Genomic DNA, 17,931 nt, shown 5'->3' on the forward strand with positions numbered 1-17,931 from the left:
CACTGCCACAATCTTGTTAAAGTTACTTCCCATATTTGAAATGAAATAGAAGACAACAAATGTGGTGCGGCTTTTGTCACCATTGCTATTCCATTCATGTCTGCAGGATGCCATCGAGAAATGCAGCGCTCTCCTTTTCTTCCCGTTTCTGTCCTGTCACGAGAATATTGATCCCAACCCATTTGTGGCCGGATGTGTCTCTGACCTCTGTGTGTAAGTCACACCTTACCTGTACTACGTATTTACCCTTCACTGTCATTTTTATGTGTTTAATATGCTAGCTCGGCTACAGTCCCACATCATTTGAAGTGTATTTCTACCATAGAGCTGATGATGAGGAGACATTTTGCAGGGCCTTGGTGGAGTACACCCGGGCCTGCTCTCATGTGGGGTATCCAGTGAGGGAGTGGAGGGATAGCTTCCCCTCTTGCAGTAAGTTCTCAGTACAACTTCCGACTTTTGAACAGCTGGATGTTTCACACATGCTGCTTTTTAACCTTCTCAAACGATTTTAAAATGTCAAGGCAAAAATCTGCATTTGTGTGCTATCTGATCTTATAATATGTTGTACTGTTTATTGTAGTCCCCTCCTTCCTTTTCCTTTACCAAGCCATATACTTGGTCCAACTTACAATGTTAGATATTAAACAAGTTTGACATTTGCACACAAATTGTACAACACAGGATAGTCACTCAAGATCATCTTTTGGAGACATCCATCAGTCAAGCTTTTGTGTGTGTGAAACTGTCTTAACCTGCAGATGATGGCTGCAAGGAGAGCTTCGTGTACAGAGACTGTATCAGTTGCTGCCCTCCCACCTGCACCTTTGAAAAAGAGTGTCTCGGAACCAACCTGCATTGCCTGGACGGCTGCTACTGTCCTGATGGTAGTGAAGACAAGGAACTTAGTAATTTGTGTTAACTGCTAATTTATTATTTGCATTACAACCAGTGTTTCTTTGATATATAGAAATTAAATGGTAGGCCATATGTCAAGGAAACTATATTACTGAAGTCAGGTGTTTTTTTGGCATGGTATTTCTTTTGCAATGAAAATTTAGTAAACTACATGGACATGCATGATTTAACTTAGCTATAATTAGAAAAAAACAAACATTTTAAAAAGCATGTTGTGGAAAATGTAAATACAAATAGTGGGTTTCTGGAGTGTCTGCCCACCCATCAAGTGTGAAATTGCACAACTAAGTAAATATGTCCTATTTTCCAAACTAAATCTGTGAGCGAGGCAGGGGGAAAAAAATCAGCTAGATTTTACATAAGAGTGGGGCTAATGTGTCAAGTGCATGCACACATCTGCAGACCACGTACTCGATCGGTGTAATTTGGCATATTGATGATGATGAAGTGCTGCTGAAGAGTTAAAATACAATCCACACTTTTACTGTCTTTTATTATTCTTCGGATCCAGCAACTTCATTGTCATGGTAACAAAATCTACTCTGTATTGGCCCTGCAGTATGAAGGTTAACAGTGTCTCATTTTGATTAGACAAGCTCGAAAAAGGATGCTATAATTCTTGATCCTTGGTGTGTTTGATGTCAAAATACTAAAAACAAACCCCATGTTTATTTCTGGATCAAAATTCATTTCTCAAGTTTCTTTCTTCTTCAATACTTGGACGGCTTATCCGTGTCACGAATTCAAAATCTGATCGTGCTATTGTTTTTCTCTAGGGCTCATTCTACAAAATGGAACATGCATAGCCGCTTCTCAGTGCCCATGTGTTTACCACGGTTCGTCATACGCGCACGGACATGTGCTTAGACAAGGTTGCAATGTTTGGTAAGTTTTAACATGTATTCAATTAAGAAGGATTCATTTCCCCAATGTGCTCTTAAACAATTAAAATATTTTTTTAGTATTTGCATGGGAGGCGTATGGAACTGTACTGAGAGCAACTGCACCGGTGAGACTGTCTGACCTTTTGCTGAGAAAGCAGCGAATCTATCATTTTACTACTTTGGTCCATCCCACCCTCAGCGGAGTGTTCGGTAATGGGCGACGTGTTTGTGACCACTTTTGACGGGAGGATGTTTCTGCAGCCGGGCGCGTGCCAGTACGTCCTCGCAAAGAGCCGTGGCAGCAGCAGATTTACCGTCACACTGCAATACACGACCTGCACTGAGGTGCTGAAGAGATGATGTCCACACACCCGTACAGTATGAGGAGCCGTCAGGGACACAACTCTCGCACATTGCTGAATTTTTTCTGTTCTCAAACACGACCAACATACTCACACACACACACAGTAATAATGAAAGTTACTGTCATTCAAAATCCTGATAAGCGCTCAGACACTTAAGATGCTTTCATAAACGCTACTTAAGTGCTCTCATAGAGCACATAGTGTGCATAAGAGCATTTCAGTCGCGTGAATGAGAGGGTTTCTTTAATGAGTATAAGAGGTAATCCTGAATGATGTCCCTGGTGGCCCCTCATAATTCCACATATGCACGTTAAACCCACCTTTTTCATGTGTACAGAAGCAGGTGTGCATTCAGTCGGTGACTCTGGTGCTGGAGGAGGATGTGAGTCATCAGATCACTCTGACCAGAGAAGGAGGCGTGATGATCGGTGTCAATTCAGCACCCATCCTGCCTTATATTGATGGTGGCTATGAACTAATGTATTCACTTTAACCTGTTGCATTCATAATGTTTCTGGGTCATTTTCGTTTTGTTTGATTACACAAAATTGTCAGGAATAAACTCAATTGTTTTTTTTCCCCCACACAGTGTTTAAATCGTTAATGTTAAATTAGCACAAGATAACTCTTCATGGTTAAATTGACCCACTGACTTAAAAAAGGCAAATTGAGAGGATTTGACTAACAAAGTAAGAGTTTAGCATGTGGTGCATGTGTTTTAGTTTTGCTTTAGTCTATCCAGCTCTTTTAGCCTCTTCTTTGCATGCCAGCTTTAACATGTGAAATATTTATATTTCAAATTATTCCTCACCTATCAATTTCATTCAAATTTATTCAGTACCATTCCTCATCATTCCACATTGGCCATATTGTTCACTGTCATTCAGTTATCACTTTATATTATTTCATATAGTCAACATCATCATTCATTGACATCTTATTACAAATCATTTATTTCAGCCTTCACATGCACTTTCACCAGAAATGGCATTCTCTAGTTTCCATGTATTATTCAAGGGACATTCCTATCTACACTAACTGAACACATGAAACCACCCATATGCAGACAAGACACATAAAAATAAATAAATAAATGCATGAGCATTAGCACTGGCCAATGTTGCAGAAGTAATCAATATTATATAAATAGTACAAAAATTAAATGTTACATAGTGTTTAGCAGGCTTGGGCTGACTTTTCCCACCCATTGATTTAAATAAGGGCAAACCCCACATTACTCTAATGGCCACCACCATGTGCAAATTATTTTTACAGATTTAATGATGCCTGTAGGTACTATATTTGCATAATATTTAATGCTATATTTTTTTCTGTAGTTCATATTTACAGTGGGTGAACTTGTGTTATTTGGGCAGACCTGGATGTGTAAACAATAAAACATAATTCATGTTGCCATGATTTGCACCCCAATTGTGCCACTTAGAGGGGGAAAAAATATGCAGCGTAAAGACAGCTTTATTCATACAAGAAGACAAATAACTTTAGTGGGTCTACTTGAGTCACAACATATCAGATTTTGAGTTCAGAGTTTAATTCAACATCTTGCCAGTCATTTTCATGTTTTTTTTCTTCCCTTTTGGGTGTGTAGATGCAATGGACGTACGCAAGCTGACCTCGGTGTTCACCCAACTGAAGGCACGGGTGGGACTGAGGCTGCATTATGACGGCAAAGGTGGGCGAGTCCATTTGCAGCTAGACAGCCGCTGGCGTGGATTGACTCTCGGCCTTTGCGGCACCTTGAATGGAAATCTTCGAGATGACTTTCTGTGAGTTGGCACTTTGCACTTCTAAGCATGCCAATGACTGTTTTTTATTGCATTTATGTATTCCATTTGTGTATAGGTCCCCTGCTGGTATGATTGAGGGTACGCCACAGCTTCATGCAAATGCTTGGAAGGTGTCTTCAGCTTGTGTTGCACCAGTGAACCTGCCCATCATTGACCCGTGTGAGATGAACCTACAGAATGGTAATTAAATTAATGAAAGTGAGATTGCAGTGGAAACTCAGCACACCGGACATTGTATATTACAGAAGAAAAATAGCTCTCAAAACTTCGATGTTCGGTACCACTCTGATACCAAGTACTGATACCACTAGTGCTTTTAATACATACAATTTTAAAACATAAAATTTCCCCCCCCCAAAAAATAAGAGATAATTATAAAGAAAGACCATTTTCCTTAAAAATGCATGAAATGAATGGCAAATTTCCAATTGCTAGTTCCTTATCTTGAAACGGCCACACGAGGCACAAGTACCGATGCCTGGAATCGGCTTGATATCGATATATGTTAACAGTACTCGCTGTGTAACTCCAGCATATTTTTTTACTATTAATAGCAGTGACCTTGTTGCACTTGTATGACTGTTAAATAAATATTAAAATGCTACTTCCAGCATTTCCTGTACAGTTTAAAAGTTCTAGTTTGACACAACACAGATGTTCAAAAAACAACTTGTCACGATGTGTCCACGGAACGGCGTGGTGACTGTCGATGTGTGGCGTAGAAGACCCAAAATGCAGGAAGGCAGGAGAACCACGGCAGGAGTGCGGGTTAGACCGTTATGTTTTATTGTACAAAATCAAAATGACAGCACAAACTCCGGGGGTGACCGTGACAATGGCAATGATCCCACAAGGGACTGATCACCACCCGGGAATTAAATGCACCCACACTAATTAGGGGATTAGTCACACCTGGGGCCAGGCACAAGTGGCTGAGGGCCCGGATCGGTCAGCCTGCGAAAGGGCAGGCATCCACTCAGGACCAATCGGGGCCCTCAACCAAAGCCAGCTCTACCCAGACATGACAGTACCCCCCCCTTAAGGGACGGATCCCAGACGTCCTAAACAAAGTCACCGTCTGTAGTGGGACCTGGATGAAGGCTCCGGCGTAGAGTCCAGGGACTGCAGCGGCACAGGCGATGATGCCAGGGGCTGCAGCGGCACAGGCGATGATGCCAGGGGCTGCAGCTGCACAGGCAAATGATGCCAGGGGCTGCAGCTGCACAGGCAAATGATGCCAGGGGCTGCAGCGGCACAGGCGATGATGCCAGGGGCTGCAGCGGCACAGGCGATGATGCCAGGGGCTGCAGCGGCACAGGCGATGAAGCCAGGGGCTGCAGCGGCTCAGGCGATGATGCCAGGGGCTGCAGTGCAGGACGTACGCCGCCGGAACTGGAAGCGGGCGCTGTACGGGGGCCGCCAGAACTGGCAACGGGCGCTCAACCAGCGCCGCCGGAAACACTGGCAACGTGCGCTCCGCGAGCGCCGCCAGGAACATCGGCACGGGCGCTGCCATCAGCGCCGCCGGAAACACTGGCAACGGACGCTACACGAGCGCCGTCAGAAACATCGGCAACAAGCGCTGCACGAGCGCCGCCAGAACTGGCCACGGGCGCTCCCCACGCGCCGCTGGAAACTGGAAGCGGGCGCTGCATGCGCACCGCCAAAACAGGAACGGTACCTGCCTCTTGATCCGCTGGGTCCGTTTATGGTGGGATCATTCTGTCACGATGTGTCCACGGAACGGCGTGGTGACTGTCGATGTGTGGCGTAGAGGACCCAAAATGCAGGAAGGCAGGAGAACCACGGCAGGAGTGCGGGTTAGACCGTTATGTTTTATTGTACAAAATCAAAATGACAGCACAAACTCCGGGGGTGACCGTGACAATGGCAATGATCCCACAAGGGACTGATCACCACCCGGGAATTAAATGCACCCACACTAATTAGGGGATTAGTCACACCTGGGGCCAGGCACAAGTGGCTGAGGGCCCGGATCGGTCAGCCTGCGGAAGGGCAGGCATCCACTCAGGACCAATCGGGGCCCTCAACCAAAGCCAGCTCTACCCAGACATGACACAACTCTCAGCTGGCCTTGGAAGGCTTCAGGATCCACGTGGAAACGCTTGACGAATTAGATGGTAAGAGGGAGTCTGGGCTGCTTTGTTTAAGCTACTGGCCCCACAACTTGATCCCAGATAAGTGGAATAAGATGGCTTGCTGGATGGACAAAAGATTTATTTGATTGCGTAATTTCACACATGATGGGTGGGCAGGCATTTCAGAAACCTAATATTTTGTATACAAACCATTATATGTCCTCTTCAAGACTGTTTTAAGGCTTGTTGTATGATAAAAAGCCATGCATGGTGTTTCTGTAACATTGTCCAACATTGTACATATTATAGATAATGCGTTGTCTGCATCTCTTTTTAGTATTCTATGCCTCCCAGTGTGAGGTGCTCCTGGGAAGTGTGTTCACCCCGTGCCACGGCTACATTGGTCCAAACGTCTACCGGCAGCAGTGTCGCTACCAGGCCTGCCGCTGCGGGAGCGCTTGTCTGTGCACCGCTCTGGCTCACTACGCCCTGCTCTGCTCCAAGCATGGAGTTGACATTAATTTCCGAGCGCACGTCTCTGAATGTGGTGAGTTGTGAGAGCCGCTGAAGTGAGTTTAATCACTGTTGAGATTGAGAAAGCAATATCTTTGCATAATTGTAATAATAAATTATGGGAAAGGGCTTATGGGATTTTTTTGTTTGTTTGCAAAAGTAGGTCATGTCTTCTTTTTTTTCTTCTCATATTGGTTGTGCAAATACAGGAGTGGTGTGTCTCGGAGGGATGCTGTACCACTCGTGTGTGTCGTCCTGCGGGCGGTCCTGTCGCGCGCTCTCCAGCATGGAGATGTGTAACCCCGACGATTGCGCTGAGGGGTGTGGCTGTCCTGACGGCAGTTACTATGACGACGTGCGCCAGCGATGTGTGCGACTGTAAGACTTCTGAAGTCTCCAGGGGAAATAAGATCTGAACACACCCCTGTATAAATAGCATTTTAAAAAATGCACCATGACAAATCATTTAAAATATCCAACCTTTTTTTTTTTTTTTTTTTTTTTAAGAGAGCTATGATGATAACATGTTGACTCGGGAAGGCTGCCAAATGAATGATACTGAGAAAAAAAAAAAAAAAAAGCATCCATCCATTTTGTATACTGCAATTACTGCCTTTTCCCTTCTGACTCTTATTTAACAAGCATGTGTTCACATCCGCTCACTCATAAGTAGCAGTCATGATCTAGTAACTTCTGTTATTGTCAGGGCTCAATGCCACTGCTACACCATGGCTGGTGTGTCTCAACCCGGCGAGGTCATCTTTAGCGCCACTGGACCCTGGTGAGTCACAGCTTTCTTGCTCGGGAAAGTATAAAGCCATTTTGGCTTCTCTCCCATGCACTTGTAACATCCATGCAACGTTAGCGAAACAAATACACTGAACCCTATTAATACATTTTTAGAATTGCCTTTATTAATTATTTAAAAGATAATATGAACCTAGTTATGATCTCAAAACTCATTTTACAACATTAACCTAAGAAATAAATGGCTTACAGATGATTTGATGGCAAAAAAAAAGCACAGAATGCTGCCGTGTAATTTGACAAAAAAAGATGCCAAATAATACTTTCCTATTAGCCACTTTAGTATGCCTTTAACTCGGTGATACAAAGATATTCTAATTTTATAACTCATTTACTCCCAGCCCAGATAAAATGGATAATTGACGTCTATAGCCGTCAATGGCAGTGAATGAGTTAAATACCTATATTAGAAAAGACTATATACCTTTAGCTGGGCACTTACTCTTTACCTATTTATTGAGCAGCTAGGCCAACTGATTACCAACTGATCAGCCATTAACTTAAATTATTCTAGTGATGTCACAGTTAAAGCATTAACTGATTAATTAATCACAAAAAAATTATCGCATTAATCATGAATTAACGCAGATTAATCGCACTTTTAATTTTAACCATATATTAGCCTTTAGCATGACAGCGGATGGCTACGTTTAAGGTAGCACAGGTTGTGTTTGAGTAAAGCGTTTAATGAATGTTTGCGTATCACATTTAGAATATTTGTTCATGTCAAAATATCAGAGCCATTTTTTTCCCATTTTAAATTATGCAAGTAATTAACTGATTAAAAAAAAAGTAGGATGAGCGTGTGCAGTGGATCAAAAGATGTTGAAGACGTCCTCATTAACATTAAATGTCAAAATAATTAACACATAATGATGCTCTTCAAATTTGGCGGGAAAAAAATGTTGATTAAAAAAAGCTTTTTTTATTAGACGATTAATAGTGATTAATCAAAATTCTAAAATGTGTTTAATCTGATTAAAAAAAATTATTCACCCTTGTGAGTAATGTTTCAAATACATTTTTGGGGAGCATCTAGGAATTAAAGACAGCACAATTTTTTTTTTTTTTACTACACATAGTTTTAGTCATGTTCTACAGGAAATTTCATGAGTAGTCGAGTTCACGAATGTCACTTTAGTGAATCATTGAGGATTCCCTGTAAAGCAGTTGGGATGAGACAAATTGCTCTTCGGCTAACCTCTCTTTTCTCCTATATTTTCTACCAGCTTGTGCAAGAATGGGAAGCTGGAGTGTGTGCCAGAGGAAAAAGGTAACCCCCTCTAGAGTTCTTATTTCTTCTAACAACAAAGTGCTGTTTCAGGCTATGTCCCCCTTGCTGAAATCAAGCTTATTATGTTAGTAGTCTTGTAGCTTGTTTCCCAGGACTACCTTGTGTGGTTGGTACGGAGGACAGAGGCATTGATTTCCTTGCATCTCTGTTTGTGTGTAGAGCCAGACAGCCCAGAGATCGGGCATTGCCCCACGGGTAAAGTGTACCACAGTTGCGCCGAGCAGAGAGGCGGCGTGGCCTGCGCGCCGACGTGCCACAACCTCATGTTGAATGTCACCTGCCCTCCCAACACGCCTTGCATCCCGGGCTGCGTCTGCCCTTCTGGGTAATACGTTATTTTTCATTCATTTGTGTCATCGAGGTTCTGAAATTGCCTTACAGGTACATAGAAATAATATCATTACAAAAAAAAACAGTGCATTTTCAACTCTTTTGGCAAATCTCTGACAAAATGATCTCATTAAAGAGATTAATTTTCAAATGTATGCAAGTGGATGTGAGCGCAAAAGGACAAAAACCGCAGGCTGACTGTGAGAGAGAGATGTAATTAGTGAGTAGTCATCTCCAATGATTAAAGGCACGGTGTACTTAATCAAGAGAGAGCATGCTGCGTATGCTTTCATCTTCAAGATCTTCACACTAATATTAGTACCTTGTCCTGCATATCTTTCTTGCTTCCTTTCAGAATACGTCTGTGTGTCTACAATCTTCTTCTGAATGTATATTTGTACGTTCGGTCTATTCTATTTAAAGGTTGGTGCTGCACCGTGGGGAGTGTTACTTTCCAGAGAACTGCCCTTGTGTCTGGCTTGGCCTTGAGTACCTCCCTGGAGAGACTGTGGAAACGTCCTGTTATAAATGGTATGTTAAAGGCTCTCTTGGAATGGCTTTTTATTATTCTCATGACGAATTAAGGGGGCTTTGGAGCTTTCAAAATGCCAGAAAACTCACCAGTTTTTGTACTGTATATAGATAAAAGGTCCAAACATGACAGGCTTAATCTTACTCAGTGGCACCTCCTGGAAGGCTAGGAAAAAAAAAATCAACCCTCATACCATTTACAGTACAACAATTATCATAATCAAGTACCCATGCTTGAACTTGAACAAAAAGTCGGCCATTTTGAATTTCGGGCAAATTCCTATGCCAATATAGATGCCATAGCAACATGGCATCAAAGTTGAAGGATTATTTTGACCCTGCTTGCAGCTTTATTGGTATTATTAAATAAACACAGTTTTCTTGATGTCACATCCTAATACATTGTAGACTAATAATACACAATGTGGTCGATTTACTATTGTCATTCATTTGGAACAAACGACATAAAAAATTTTTGCATCTGTTTTATTTTGTCTTCTTTTTACTTTTTTCCTCACACGCATACACCTGCTGTTCGCCAACTCCTCAGCGTGTGTCACCGTGGCTATTTTAACTGTAGTTATTCACCGTGTCCAGCTGTGTGTACTGTCTACAGCGACAGACATTACCACACCTTCGACGGCCTGGAATACGACTACCACTCGGACTGTCAGGTCTACCTGCTCAAAGTAAGTGTATGAATCCCTATTTGGGTTGAACGGTTTAAAAAAATAACCTAATTGCATTTTTTTTTTTAAACCTTCAATAAACAATTTATGCAATTATGTATTTTTTCAGATCCTCTTCCCATATGTATTTTTTCAAGAAACACAAGTAATAAATTAATCTGTATTACAATATCCGATTTGTTATACATAGTTTGGTCTTTTAGGTTAGGCATATGTTAAAATAGGCAAATGAAACATTAATTAATATGAAAGACAGATTATCTACCTCGGTTAGAGTTGGCAACTTACTAACACTTTAACTTGTAGTCTTTTAAACATTCACTACGACAACTTCATTAAATTCTACCAAACAAGTGTGGCAAAAGTCAAAAATCAAATGGCTACAATTATGCAAATAAATCAATGGCTTTATCACTTCTACTTTTCATGTTTCATGCAACGATATGTCTGTCACGTATGCTTTTTTTTTCATACTTTAAAAGAGGTCCAAGTTGTCTTAAAAATGGTCTCTTAAATTTTTCTTACAAAATAAGCAAACGATAAAGAACTAAAGCACACTGGAAATTCACTTTTCGTACCAGGAGTCAGTCGGTTCTGTTTCATGATAATGAAATACGGCTTTTGTTACCATGACGACTGGGGGCAGAGCTATTTCATGCGATGAAGCAAGGGCGATTTGCCCACTTTGTGACTATTTTTCTAAAGCGCAATGACCAACAAATCTAGCGATTTCTGGGGTCTCTCAGTGAGACTCCTTGCTGAAAACATCCACGTCCAGCTTGTACAAAGCCACCACAGGCTAACTGACCCATATTCAACTCCTTCCTAAGTGTATTTTCCCTCATCGAGGCAGAACTTCATTACCAAGACACCAAATTTACACATTTCAATTTGTGAGGTTGATCGCTGCATGTAGAAGACAGACACATTAGCATCACAGTCCAGTAAGTTTCCGAATAGCTTGCTTGGAGACATTTTCACATATAGTCAGATAACAAAATGTTTACAGTATTAAGCTGTTTAATTTCACACTTGATGAGCAGGCATTAGAGAGACCCGAATATTTTTATACTATTAATTAAAAAGTGCATTTTTAGGTCACCTTCAAGGAAGTAGCATGGCTTACCGTTATGACCAAAGGGTGATTTGGCTCTGGTAGAGAGCAGCAAAGTCTCTGAGTGTTTTTTTTTTTTTTTTTTAATCAGAGTAGGTAAAGGCGTGTGTATGTGTGTACTCCTTTGTTTGTGCCTTGGTAATGCTCGGCAAGGATTTAGCACGACAAAGAGACCAGTGTTCAGCCCAAACCTCAGGGCTCTTGTGCTCCCAGGGATATAGAATTAGAATGGCTGGAACAGGCGTGCCGATTGAAACCTGACAGATTTGCAGACCACCGTGCAGACCCGAAAAGAGTGGGCAAGTGGGTCCTAGCTGTTTAATTACGCTGCCGTATTTCCTGAGTGTGTACAATCCAAATGTCAATGTTAGGTCTCTTCTCAAGGGATATTTTGTTAATGAATGACCTTCTTCCTGTGCGCAGAGTTCAGGGCAAACTGAAGTATCCATTGTTGCCCAAAATAAGGACTGCTATGAGAGTGGCATTGTGTGCATGAAAACGCTGGTCATACACGTGGGACTTACCAAGATCTACTTCATGGACAACTCTGGCAATCCTGTACACTTTCACACAACTTCATAAAATATATCTTAAAATCTATATGCAATTAAAATGTGTTACTGTCGCTTTTCCATACAGAGCCCATCTAGTGTGGTGGGACGCGAGTCAGCGTTCAAGCTGTGGAAAGCCGGCTTCTACACCGTGGTCCACTTCCCCGATCAGGACTTGACCGTCCTCTGGGACCGTAAGACAAGCGTGCACATCACAGCCGGGCCTCGGTGGAAGGTGTGCAGCTGTCAATCATTTTAAATTAGGGCAGATTTTATAGTCCTCTGACTGTTCCTGTATCCCAACGTAGGGACTTGGGGATGGCATTTTATTGGCAGCCAGTCTGATGCCCGCCGCTATTCCTCCGCAGTGATTTTGTGTGCGTGTGCATGCGTGTATTTCTACTATAGGTCGCAGTTTTATTAGTTTACATTCCAAATTCCTTGTTTATATTGCTTGAAGAGCAAAAAATACTTCGCCCCCTCATTTTCATTTCGTTCTGACATTTTCAAAGTAATTTATTTGAGCTGTTATTATTGTAACCGGATGTACATAAACAGGCTCAGCACGGTGCCCTAGTGGTTGGCATGTATGACACAGTTTTTCAATTTGGATTCGGATCCCATGTTAGAGCAGCTTCCTGTGTGGAGTTTGCATGTTCTACTCTTGTTTTTTCTCTGAGCACTCGTCTTCCTCTTATATTTCAAAAACATGCATGTTAGGTTCATTGACAGCTGGGATAGGATCAAACTCACTCACAGCCATACACAAAATAGTTGGAAATCCATAGAGTGTCAGAACAAAAAAAGTGGAGGATGCCTGGTAGGATACATTTCAGTTGCCTGTAACATACATTTACAAATAAATCACAAAAGTGATATAATGCATTATGAAACACAAATGCTACATAATATACAACAACTCTACCAAGCAATAAGGTATGTGCTGCTTATCAGACAAAAACAGCTCATCCACAGCTAATCTGGGCATCGAGCAAAACTCAATTCTTACCTTTTGGCTTTGAAATGGTGGGTATTTCAGACAGTGTGTAATGGCCAGATCCAGCCCAGCTGATCACATCATGGGCAGAGAAAATGAAAAATCGATGGGGGCGGTAAATTAGCCCCACTATTACAGGCGTGCTTCGTGCTTGCCTCGATGAACATTTGCAAATAGACATATAACAAAAGATTAACGTGTTTAAGTTTCATTTTCTATAATAATTCCCTTTAAAGCATTTGGATTTTTTTTCTCCAGGGCCTTCTCAACGGACTATGTGGAAATTTTGACGGTGTGACTGTTAATGACATGACCACGTTCAGCCACATGGAGGTTAACAATGCACAGACCTTTGGCGATAGCTGGGCTCTGGGACAGGTACGACACCCAAATCCACCACCACCACCACCATCTTGCTTACCATCTTCTTTGCTCTTTGTGTGTTGTAGTGTCAAAGTGATTATGTGGTGGAGCGACCGTGCGAAGCCGATTTGGGGAGACAGCCGTACGCAAAGAGGGAATGCGCACTCCTATACAGCGAGGTCTTTGCATCTTGTCACAGTGTGGTGAGTAGAGATGCAGCACTGATAATTAAAAGTAAACAGTATGAGTATTTTTGAATAAAATGATGACTATCATCACAATATTGTTTAAATAAATGACAGATACATGCACTCATTGCAACAAGTTTTATTTGGCGTTTAGGCTGGGATTTTTTTGGGACATTTGATTTATGATTTTTATTTTTATTTTTTAAGCTTTCAAAATTGAATTTCAAATTGAACCCTTCTAACAACTTCCACTAAGATACACACAGAGTGAAGTTACTACACAGTATTTAAATGTGCATCCAGTAGATGGAGTCCTATATTTGCGCACATGAGCAGCTGGTGGACGGCAGCGTCACAATGAAGCACAAACAACAGAGGACTGTACTTGATGTATTACAGTGCTTAGTAGAGATGAAGACGTATAATTAATGATTGTCCGGATGCTGATGAGGAGATGATTAATTATGTACTGCAAGTCATATAATGCTTGATAATGCTGTCATGCGTCTGATGCATCTTGATTGAAAAGATAATAATAATAATAATAATCATAAATAAATGAGATTTATGTTCCAAAAAGACGAGGAGGTGAATTCCTATTATGCTGGCCATATCTCACAGAAACATAACCTTTAGAAACAGCTGTCATAATGTAGGGCAACACAGAGTTGCAAGAAAAGTATGTGAAGCTGTATTTCTGCATAAATTGCATAATAATAATTCCACAGGGTTCATATACTTTTTCTTACAACAGTAATTTATAGCACATGCATATTCACTCTGCCACAATGTTTAGTCGATCCCTTCTGTACCGGCCCACAATCCTTTGCCCAGATATCTCATCACTCATCTGAATTATTGACAAGTACTCACCCCCTAAACAAGGCCTCTCATCATTTACCCCCATGGAGACATGGAGAAGGTCCCTCCTGTATGATACATTTTATAATAGTGCAAATACAGTAACGGGTAAGCTTAGCATTAGCACTATCATACTTATTCAATGCATCTGGAAACTATTTACAGTGCCTCACTTTTTCCCCTTTATGTCATGTTACAACCAATCCTCTCATAATTCTGCATACAAAACAAAATATTCACAACATAAAAATGTAGATATTTGTTGAAAATTTTACAAATGCATTATTTCTTTCTTCTTTTTAAAGTAAGAAGTCTTGCGTACATAACTATTGACAGCCTTGGCAAAGAAGCTCAAAATGAGCTCTGATGCATCCTGAATCCTGTTATCATAGGATGATGTGTGTCAAATTTTGAGAAGGAAATTTAACTTCAACCATTTTTGAACAAGGCTGTAATGCAACAAATTGAGCTGTGAATCCCTTCCAGATCATTTCTTACATTGAATGTGAGGCCAGCGGAGGTGGCAAGAGTACTCACATTCAGTACTTAAATAGAAGTATGCGTAGAAAAAGAAGAAGTGGTAAAGGTAGAAGTACTATTTGACATCTTTACTTAAGTCAAAGTAAACAAAATGTACAGATTCTGAAATATTTTTACAGCAAGTACAAATGCAAAAGTTATTTTTTGCTGTCTTTCAACCAGTCAAGATTTCAACTGCCGTCGGCTCAATGTCCAGCTGTCTTTTTTCATCAGCCCATTTTGACAGAGAACAGATATCTGTTTTCAAATGTTGGGAGTAAAATTAAAAAGTCACCAGAAAAAATATTTAAGTAAAGAATAGTTATTTTTTAAATTAGTTTAGTACAAAAACTGTATTGTATTTGTACTTCAAATATCAATCAATAACATTTTATTTATATAGTAGGCTACTTTTCATACTTTAAAAATGCAACACAAATTGCTATACAGATATAAAAACAATCATTTGAAAAAGCATCAGGCATACATACAGAAACTGTGGCTTCCTACCACTAGATGCCAGTGATAGTGTTTCTGTCTAATGTAGTGAGCTTGCATGTACTGTACATGACATGCGTACCCTCTAGGTGGATGTGGCCTGGTTCTACAGAAATTGCCTGTCGGACACTTGCAACTGTGACCGAGGGGGCGACTGTGAATGTCTGTGCACATCCATCGCCGTTTATGCCCACAAATGCTGCCAGCACGGCATCGCCATACACTGGAGGTCGCCCTCTGTGTGTCGTGAGTACACAAACGCACACGTGCACAATCCCATGCTGGTTGTCAACTGTGTCCTGAATGTTTCTTCATTTCAGCCCAGGATTGTGAATACTACAACCAAGGTATTTATAATTGTAATCCCAGCCCTTACTCAGTCACTTCCTTAAAGCGAAACTCATTTTATGTACTGTGCACCTCAGCAATAGGCGACGGCCCGTATTCCTTGGTGAGCGCTGTCCACAATAACACAATGATGGGAGTGAATCGCACAAGTGGCTCAGTGTTTCCTTTGGTGAGAGACACGTCAGGCCATTCGCCTGCCTCGGGCCTCCTCTTCAACTTTATGGTCACGGCAGGCTTGCACAGGAACAGGACGTCACGTAAGCATCGCAGGTTCTCAACCATGGAACGCTACTGTAGTGGAACCTCCAAAGTCAAATATGGGAAAAGGGATGGTTTATTTAAACGTTTGAGGGGGGGCACAATTTTTCGTCAGTGCTACTAGTCGGCCACATTGGATTGTGCACTTCCTAGCCAAATGTATGCAAAAGACAAGGCTATTTTAAATTGAGGCATAGTGTGTGAATGTCTTTTTTTAATTGAACCAATGTATCTTGAAATTTTTAACACTAAACTGTACATAAAAGAACCACTCCTCAGCTACAAAGACTTTGAAGCAAAGATAAATATGAACCATATTTATTTGTAACACTATTAAGCATTGAATATAACCATGATTATCTCTAAACAAACTCGGCAGGTAGGTTTGTGTTTAAATTCACTGACTATATAATCTGCTTTGTATATTACCTTAAAGACATCATTTTCTTGACCTAATTTGTTACTGGATTTTTGTCACATTCTTGTCTCTCTTCTTCTCTGCTAGAGCAGTACAGTCTCGAGGTTGGAGGCATTCTTAAGTGATATCTGCCATCTAGTGGCGAACACTGTTATTACAAGACAAAACTGTTCCCTGACAGTAAACATTTTTATCGTTAAAAATTAATCCAGGGCTACTCCTCGTCCAGAGACTGGTCAACCTTCAATAAGTCCAAAATTAGATTTTTTTTCTTTTCCAATAGGAGATGGAAAAAAGTGCAGGTGCAAATTGTTAGAGTATGTGTTTCACAGTCAAAAGACGGCTGTGAATCTTGGAAAATCCCAAAACCATGGGTGGACAATTTCATGGGTTTTCCACTTCAGAGGTTCCACTGTACTCTTTTAGGGATGCAGTAGTTTCATCCCCAGGGGTTATTTCCCCAGGCGTCCCCGTGGTGTCCCTGGAGTCTGCGGAGAGACCCAATTTCTTCCTCGTGGTGTCGGGGAAGAGATGTGTCCAACTGGAGCGTTGGAGTCGAGGGGAGGAGTTCACACGGCGTGCAACGTTCATCCAGCATCAGGGACTGTTCCTGCCTGGTCACACCTCGTTCGAACTCGCCGGCCAACCGGGGATCTTTCTGACCCTAACACGCACCGCCGTGCGAGCTCTGAGATATGACACCTCTTCCGGTTTCAAAGCCAGCAGCAGTTTCATACTCGAGGGTCTGTAATACTTTTTGATGGAAATGGTTCTCTACCTCAGGGTTACCAAACTATGTTTCCAAGGACCCTATTTAATAACCTAGGATCAATTAAACCGTGTGTCCATTGAAAACCGATCGGAATTATTTACTATTACAGTTTTATTTTTTAAAGTTTTATCCAAATTATTATGAATTAAATTATTAATAGAACTTAACCAAATTCACAGTATTTCTCTGCCATCACTAGTTGCTGTGCACTTCTTAAATAAACATAGCTAGCCTCGGAGTGTCAGGCGATAAAAAATGTTTATCGTAATTAATCACATGACTTCAATAGTTAACTCATGATTAACCACAAATTTTATATCTGTTCTAAATGTACAATATGATGCACAATAAAAAATTCTAGGTTTTCATTCTCTTAACAAAAAAGTGGGGGGGGGGGAAGTTTAACTAATAGAAATATGGCTGCATGTTTTTGTCATTGATACAGTAATTTCATAATAATTCATAAAATATAGTTAGAATTAAAAAGATGTACTGTACTGTAAAAACAAAAACAAGTGTGATATTGATTTATGTTGAGGTAATTTTTCTGCCACTAGATGGCATAATTGCATCTGTAAGACATTGGTGACAGCTCAGTGCATTTTTATTTTCATATTAAGAGCTTTCTAATCTTTAACATGTAGTAACATGTGAAATTCTGCACATTTTTAAAATTCTAAAATCCAACTTGACCCCAGTCTCCACAAATATATGCATTATTATTACATTTATTACTGCTAAATTTTGACGTTTACGTGTCTGCTGCGTTGCAACCCAGTACAGGCTTTCCAAGTAAAGGGCAGTCA

General features: G+C 41.0%; 1 protein-coding gene across 4 annotated transcripts in view; it reads left to right on the forward strand.

The window, feature by feature from the left end:
* otogl (otogelin-like) overlaps window positions 1-17,931 on the forward strand; it is a 45,275-nt gene that overhangs the window by 8,176 nt on the left and 19,168 nt on the right. For 2 of the 4 annotated variants that reach the window (XM_077568125.1, XM_077568126.1), the window contains exons 10-33: window positions 107-213; window positions 326-432; window positions 762-887; window positions 1,695-1,803; window positions 1,881-1,927; window positions 2,002-2,147; window positions 2,505-2,631; window positions 3,777-3,954; window positions 4,031-4,155; window positions 6,412-6,621; window positions 6,797-6,965; window positions 7,294-7,368; window positions 8,624-8,667; window positions 8,848-9,013; window positions 9,442-9,549; window positions 10,100-10,238; window positions 11,776-11,910; window positions 11,992-12,138; window positions 13,159-13,278; window positions 13,350-13,466; window positions 15,419-15,575; window positions 15,650-15,676; window positions 15,755-15,934; window positions 16,818-17,096. In XM_077568125.1, the coding sequence (XP_077424251.1) occupies window positions 107-213; window positions 326-432; window positions 762-887; window positions 1,695-1,803; window positions 1,881-1,927; window positions 2,002-2,147; window positions 2,505-2,631; window positions 3,777-3,954; window positions 4,031-4,155; window positions 6,412-6,621; window positions 6,797-6,965; window positions 7,294-7,368; window positions 8,624-8,667; window positions 8,848-9,013; window positions 9,442-9,549; window positions 10,100-10,238; window positions 11,776-11,910; window positions 11,992-12,138; window positions 13,159-13,278; window positions 13,350-13,466; window positions 15,419-15,575; window positions 15,650-15,676; window positions 15,755-15,934; window positions 16,818-17,096 (3,145 nt within the window). Of the gene's footprint in view, window positions 1-106; window positions 214-325; window positions 433-761; window positions 909-1,694; window positions 1,804-1,880; window positions 1,928-2,001; window positions 2,148-2,504; window positions 2,632-3,776; window positions 3,955-4,030; window positions 4,156-6,411; window positions 6,622-6,796; window positions 6,966-7,293; window positions 7,369-8,623; window positions 8,668-8,847; window positions 9,014-9,441; window positions 9,550-10,099; window positions 10,239-11,775; window positions 11,911-11,991; window positions 12,139-13,158; window positions 13,279-13,349; window positions 13,467-15,418; window positions 15,576-15,649; window positions 15,677-15,754; window positions 15,935-16,817; window positions 17,097-17,931 lie in introns of those variants that run through there. The other 2 variants (XM_077568127.1, XM_077568128.1) reach the window with 2 other exon arrangements.

Source organism: Vanacampus margaritifer, chromosome 6 (assembly GCF_051991255.1).
Source record: "Vanacampus margaritifer isolate UIUO_Vmar chromosome 6, RoL_Vmar_1.0, whole genome shotgun sequence".
Lineage (NCBI taxonomy): Eukaryota > Metazoa > Chordata > Actinopteri > Syngnathiformes > Syngnathidae > Vanacampus > Vanacampus margaritifer.